Source organism: Mesoplodon mirus (genome assembly GCF_964341445.2).
Source record: "Mesoplodon mirus genome assembly, chromosome: 14".
Classification (NCBI taxonomy): domain Eukaryota; kingdom Metazoa; phylum Chordata; class Mammalia; order Artiodactyla; family Ziphiidae; genus Mesoplodon; species Mesoplodon mirus.
This window is the reverse complement of record NC_138990.1, coordinates 25,221,934-25,227,955: the sequence shown is the minus strand read 5'-3', so window position 1 is coordinate 25,227,955 and position 6,022 is coordinate 25,221,934. Positions and strand designations below refer to the sequence as shown.

The 6,022-nt window shown below is 60.2% G+C and overlaps 1 protein-coding gene across 3 annotated transcripts; it reads left to right on the top strand.

Moving 5' to 3' along the window:
• The first annotated feature begins 328 nt into the window (after positions 1-328).
• Positions 329-5,503, top strand: TMEM18 (transmembrane protein 18). Of its 3 annotated transcripts, none has more exons than XM_082643044.1 (5): positions 336-559; positions 1,475-1,592; positions 3,915-3,969; positions 5,083-5,176; positions 5,264-5,503. In XM_082643044.1, the coding sequence occupies exons 1-5, from the start codon at positions 503-505 to the stop codon at positions 5,354-5,356; spliced, it is 417 nt and encodes a 138-aa protein (XP_082499170.1). In that variant the 5' UTR covers positions 336-502; the 3' UTR covers positions 5,357-5,503. The 3 variants fall into 3 exon arrangements, with proteins under 3 accessions (XP_082499171.1, XP_082499170.1, XP_082499169.1); XM_082643043.1 differs by having other exon boundaries at positions 401-559; positions 1,472-1,592; XM_082643045.1 differs by lacking the exons at positions 3,915-3,969; positions 5,083-5,176 and having other exon boundaries at positions 329-559; positions 1,472-1,592; positions 5,264-5,501.
• Positions 5,504-6,022: the final 519 nt, after the last annotated feature.

The window sequence follows — 6,022 nt, the reverse complement described above, 5'->3', positions numbered from 1 at the left end:
GTCAATTCCCTCTCTGTTCCCCGCCCGAGTCCAGGACACTGTCCCTTTCTGTCCCCGGGATCCAGGTCACTCTCCCCTATGTTCCTAGGGGTCCAGGTCACTCTCCTGAGCGATACCCCACGCCCCCAGCGCTGGGAGTTGCGGGGGGAGAAGGCAGGGACGCCCACTAGCCCCCAGTCCTCCGAGCTGCTATTTATGAGAGCCCGCCACATAGGAAGAACTAAAATATCCCTCTCGCAGCAGCTCGGGGGGGAAAATCAACGCTGGAAGCTACTCGTAATTCCCTTTTATTTATTTTAACACCACGGAATCTCGCGAGATTTGAACCTGGTACCGGGAACTGGAGATATCGCGAGCTGGCAGGGTGCCGGCCGCTTCCGGACAGAGCAGGCATCGCGAGAAGTGGAGATAACGCGAGAGGACACCAGAGGACTTCTTGACCTATCCGGGCGGGGCGGGGAAGACGAAAAGGTGGTGGTGAAGCTGGGCCTTTCCGGGGGCGATGCCGTCTGCATTCTCAGTCAGCAAGTTCCCCGTCAGCATCCCCGCCGTGATCACGGTAAGTCGCTGCCTCCTTGGCCGTCAGTTCGGTCGCTGTCGGCTGGGGCCTCTCCAAATTTCCCAGCCTCCGCCGGGGACGCCGGCGGCGCCGGACGGGAGGCGTGGGTGGGGGGTGCAGGGGCGGGGCCTGTACCTGGGTGGGCGTGGCGTGGCTGGGGTCGGGGGGCCGGGGCGTCGGGGCGGGACGAGATTGGAGGACCTTCAGGGCTGCCGGGATGCTGAGGTGCGGGGCGGTCGGGGGTCGGGGGTTTGCGGGGAGAGCTGGGACTTCGTGGCGGCGAGGAGCGGGGAGGTGGGCCGTCCTGGGCTGGGATGGGGGGTCCGGGTGGCGTGGACCCGCTGTGGGCAGAGTGGCAGAGCGCGGGCCGCTCCCCCAGCACCCGTGCCCCCGGGGGACCTGAGCCTCAAGGAGGGGGTCTGAGTTCAGAGGTGCGGACGAGCCCACCTCTAGAGTTGAGCGGACCTGCGGTCGCAGCACTATCTGGAGGGCAGGGTGTGTGTCAGAAAGGCGGGAGAAAACCACATCTTGCAAGTTTGGGTGGCCCATATTTCTGAGGCTTTAATCACTGCTCTAAGGAACTGGTAGCTTTGCCTCTGGGGGCGACCGAGTGCATCCCCGAACCAGGCACCACTTTCTCATCTCCCCGTGGAGGAGGGTCTCTAGATTCTCCCAGCTTGAAGTGCAGTTCTGTTCGACAAGTAGGAAAGCCTTCAGTCCTGTGTGGAGGGACAGCCAGGCACGGCGGGTGACAGTCCCTGGACGTGGGTGCAGTGGGGGTCCCTGTTCCCCCTCCCCTCCCCGTGTCCTGTGAGGCCTGGCGGGCGCTCGGGACGTGCTCAGAGGAGAGGCAGTGTGAAGCCTGGTCCAGTGCAGGTGGACCCTGAGGAGGTTCTGCCGTGTGTCCTCCAGCAGACGGACTGGACGGAGCCCTGGCTCATGGGGCTGGCTGCCTTCCACGTGCTCTGCCTGCTGGTCACCTGCTTCTCATCCCGGAGGTACAAGCTTCAGGTGGGGCACTTCCTGTGCCTGGGTGAGTACAGTTTGGCTCAGATCGCTGTGTGCTGCGGCAGTGCGTGTGCCTGTTCTGTCTGTAGCCTCAGTGATATGTGAATGTATTTGTAAGGCCTCCCAACTCTCCTGTCTTGTGTTCTACTTTGATTGCAGGCCACTCCCATATTTCACTTGTGGGTACTATAAAGATAAGGTACATTTTGGATACTGGATTTGAAAGGCGTCTCAGGCACCTGTTGTGTTCCTGGGAGGGTGCTGAATACCAGTTACACAAATGAGAGCTGGGTTTGCTGAAACGCTGACTCTGTACAAGAGGCTCCTCTGGGGGCTTAGCTGCCCTCCCTGCTCTGGGAGGGAGTGCAAATCAGGAAGGAAAGCTCTGTGGTGCAAAAATAACACATTGCCCGAGTCAGTTTTGAAGGTAAGATCTACAGGGTTTTAGAGAAGGAACAGAGCTGTGTGGAATCATTGAGAGAGATCTCACAGAGCAGGTAAAGTCATGGTAGGGGGTGTAAAGAGTGAGTAAAATCTCGTTTTCTTAGGGTAAAGGAACAGATGTCTGGCCCAGGCCTGGCATCTGGGGCGGAGGCAACCGGTGAGAGCACAGGGGCGACGGACAGAAAGGGTGGGTCAGGTGTCAGAGAAACCACATCCTGATGCTGACTAGTTAGAAGTATGTTCAGACAGGAAAGGTGGGCTAGGGCCTCAGAGGCTATGCTGGGCTCTTAATCTCGTGGACGTTGGGAAGATGCTGAAGATCTTGCCTGGTAGTTTAACAAAGTCCAAAAACTCATCTTAAATGTGATTTTTCAGTTGGCCTTGTGCAAGGTGGGAAATCCAAACAAGAGATCGTCTTAGGACAGGCGCAAAGCAGCAAGCCTGCATCACAGAAATAGTCCTGATGGTCAGGGATGGATGTTACTTCATTTCTTTATGTGAGAGCCCTAGTAAGGAACGCGAGGGGTGAACAGGACAGATGGGCTCCTGAGCCTCGTAGAGCTGGTGGGGCCCCAGCATCCACTGAGTAACCACAGCCCTGCTGACCATCATGGCAGGAAAGGCAGGAGCACCGTGAAACCCTGGGAGGGGGCCGGACTTAAGTCACTGCCCTGACATTTAAACTGAGGGGGGAAAGATGCAGGGGAACCAACCAGGCAGCAGGCGTTCGAGGGCCAGAAGGGACACTCCAAGCCCCGGGAATAATGTGTGCAAAGGCCCCGAGGCAGGAAGCACAAAAAAGGTGATGGCCTCATCCACAGAGCCTCATGCAAGGAGCCCATACTTGAAAAGCTTTGTGAACCTGGGAGCTACGTTTGGGTTTGTTTTCAAGGATGAACAGAGGGTGACTGTTTTAGCGCGGGGATGATAGATGCTGGTCTAAATGCGTTTACACATCTGATGGCCCATTTAATTCTCAAACCCACAGAAGATTCGGATGTTATTTGCTGCAGTCTTACAAATGAAGCACAGACTGGTTCACTGCTCCCCCAGCTCCTGAGTGGGGTGCATGGTGGATGCATCACGTTGCCCTCTGGGGAGGCGGCGCCACCTGTGCTCAGGCCTCTCTTCTCCTCTCCCGTCTCCTTCCTTTGGCTTCCTTGATGTGTGCCTCAGGGTCCAGTCGTCGAGGGAGGGGTCAAGGATTGCTCCCCCCATTTCATCCCAGGAACCGGAGGGTTTGCACATTTTTACTAGGCTGAGGTTCCTGGTGGCCGTCCTCCCTGTCCTCCAGCCCCATCCAGGCCCTGAGCAGCACGTGGTGCCGGGCCAGCCCACGGTCCTCCCACCCTGGGTGGGCCTCCCCGCATGCCTGCCCCCAGTGCTCCCCGCGCTCCAGGTGGGGCTGTGAGGGCGGACAGGGCTGTTCCCTTGGCTCCTGTCCCCTCAGGTCGGTGCTCCCTCCGTGTCTTTGCCGCCAGCACCACTGGGGGGTCCAGGCAGCCAGAGGGTGCAGGCAGGTGGCCTTCAGCTCTGGTCTCAGGGCCCTCAGGTTCCACTGCCAGCCGTGCACCTGACATGTGACCTGCGGGGCAGGGAGGTCGGCAGACGGCCCAGTGCGGCCACTGTGGTGTCGGGTCAGGAAGCCTGGTTCCCCTGGCAGCGCTCCACTGAGGGCTGCTGGCCTGGTCTGACCGAGACCACCGGACTCGTGTGTCACCTCGGGTTTCCTTTCTGTGTAATGTTGCCTCACGTTATATGTGAAATAGAAGTTACGTCTCATCCAACGTGGCATTGTTCTGTTACGTGTATGTTACGTAGCGTGTTGTGTTGTGAAGGATGTATGAGGCTGTGGCGCTGGGCTGGTCCCCTGACTTCTCACGTGGGCTTGCTTTCTTCTCAGTGACCTTAGTCTACTGCGCGGAGTACATCAACGAAGTGGCGGCAGTGAACTGGAGGTGAACGGCCCCGGGCACGTGAGACCGTCCCCGTCAGCGGCAGAACACACTCAGCAAGCCCCCAGCTCTCGCTTATAAAGCAGCCCCAGCACCATCCGCATCCCAGCCTCCTTCACGATGAGCCTTGGACGGTGGTCACCGTCCGGTCTCCTCGGTCACCGTGGGCCCTGGAGGCCCCCCCGAACAGAAGCGCTCTTGTCTGTGACGGGGAGACCGAGATCCACCCACGATTTACCTGGTCCTGAAAACGCTGGTCCCCAATCTCCGGGACACCGGCCATTCTGTCCCCGCCTGCGTGTCCTTTCCTGCTCACACACCTGGGCAGCCCACTCCACGTCCAGTGAGCGCTATAGAGTCGACCCTTCCCCTGGGCCCCCCTTCCAGAACCGCCCCAGGCCTTCTGCTCCCTCGGGGCCCGTAGCTTCTTCTGGCTTCTCAGGACGGGGTCCTCGCAGGTCAGGCAGGAACCCTCGGGAGGCTGGAACGAGTCGGCAGGGGAGCGCCGCCGTCCCTGTGTCCCTGCAACCCGGGGGACGACGTGGCCTGATCAGCACCCTGCCTCCCGGGTCTGCCCTCGGCACCCTGACCGCACGGGTCTCAGAGCAGAGTGACAGCTGCGCCCCGGCCGCCGTGCCCTCCCAGCGGCTTCAGGCCCCTGTCGTTGGGTCAGGAGCCCATCCTCAGCCCCTGTCATGACCCGTCCCCCGGCTTTGTCCCTTCCGCTTCTAATTAGGACGCACATCCTGACCACCCCTCGCTGGGCTCTGTTCACTGTGGCCCCAGGGTGATGACTGTCACTGAGTAAGTGACGTAAAGTTCGTGTCCTGCACTGCCACTGAGAGGGACACTGGGGGCAGCCTGGCCTGGCCACGCTGTGTCCCCTTCTCCGGGGGCTCGGCCTGAGCTTGCGTGGGGGCCGCAGTGCCCCTGGAGGGTCTAGGGTTCATTCCCCACGGGGTTAGCAGGGTCACCTCCTAAAGGGACTGAGGTCGCCATCGTGTGCAGGCGGGGCTCTGCCCGCACTGTGTCCTGTGTGGAGGGGCTCCTGAGACAGAGTATCGCAAGGACGCCGTGTTGTGACGCTCCGTGATCTTTAAATCTTTCTTGAAACAGGTTGTTCTCGAAATACCAGTATTTTGACTCGAGGGGCATGTTCATCTCCATAGTGTTCTCGGCGCCCGTGCTGCTCAACGCCCTGGTCATCGTGGTACGTGTGTGCCAGGGCTTCGGGCCTCCGTCCTCCTCACACGGCCTGTGTCCACTTCTGACCGCGTCTCTGCACGGTTCTTTCCAGGTCCTGTGGGTGCGCAAGACCCTGACCGTGATGACCGATCTGAAGACCCTGCAGGAGAGGAGGAGGGCGAGGAGGAGACCCAAGAAGGAGTGACGCCTCGGAGCCAGCCCCGCGCCAGCATCTTCCAGACCCTGTCCGCTCCTGGACTGCACTTAGAGCAGCTTTTAGGACAAAGTTTACCGCACGTCCACCAGGGCACTTGCTGGGCCTGCAGGGGCTCCCGTCTCTCCAGTTAAATTGTGAGCAAACAGCTGTGCACGTCGCCACGCGTCCACAGGACTCCTGTGACCGTGTGGGCTACAAGACATCCGTCCACGTGGGGACGGTGACTGAGTGAGGGACGGTGCCATCCACGCGTGGGCACCTCCGTCACCCCCATCAACTTCCATCACCTCCATCACCCCTATCATGCCCGTCACCTCCTATCACCTCCATCACCCGTCACCCCCATCACCTCCATCACCCCGTCACCTCCGTCACCCCTGTCACCTCCATCACCCCTGTCACCCCCATCACCGCTGTCATCTCCATCACCCCCTATCACCTCCATCACCCCGTGTCACCTCCGTCACCCCGTGTCACCTCCATCACCCCCTGTCTCCTCCATCACCCCTGTCACCCCCATCACCTCCATCACTGCTGTCATCTCCATCACCCCCTATCACCTCCATCACCCCGTGTCACCTCCATCACTCCCTGTCACCTCCGTCACCCTGGTCTGGTCTGCATAGCGGTGGCCTCTCCATGTGGTGCTGCCAC

Coding starts and splice junctions, on each gene's coding strand:
- TMEM18 (XM_082643043.1), top strand. CDS start 503: ATGCCGTCTGCATTCTCAGTCAGCAAGTTCCCCGTCAGCATCCCCGCC. Junction 3,970..5,082: donor GTGGCGGCAGTGAACTGGAG/GTGAACGGCCCC, acceptor TTCTTGAAACAG/GTTGTTCTCGAAATACCAGT. Junction 5,177..5,263: donor TCAACGCCCTGGTCATCGTG/GTACGTGTGTGC, acceptor GGTTCTTTCCAG/GTCCTGTGGGTGCGCAAGAC.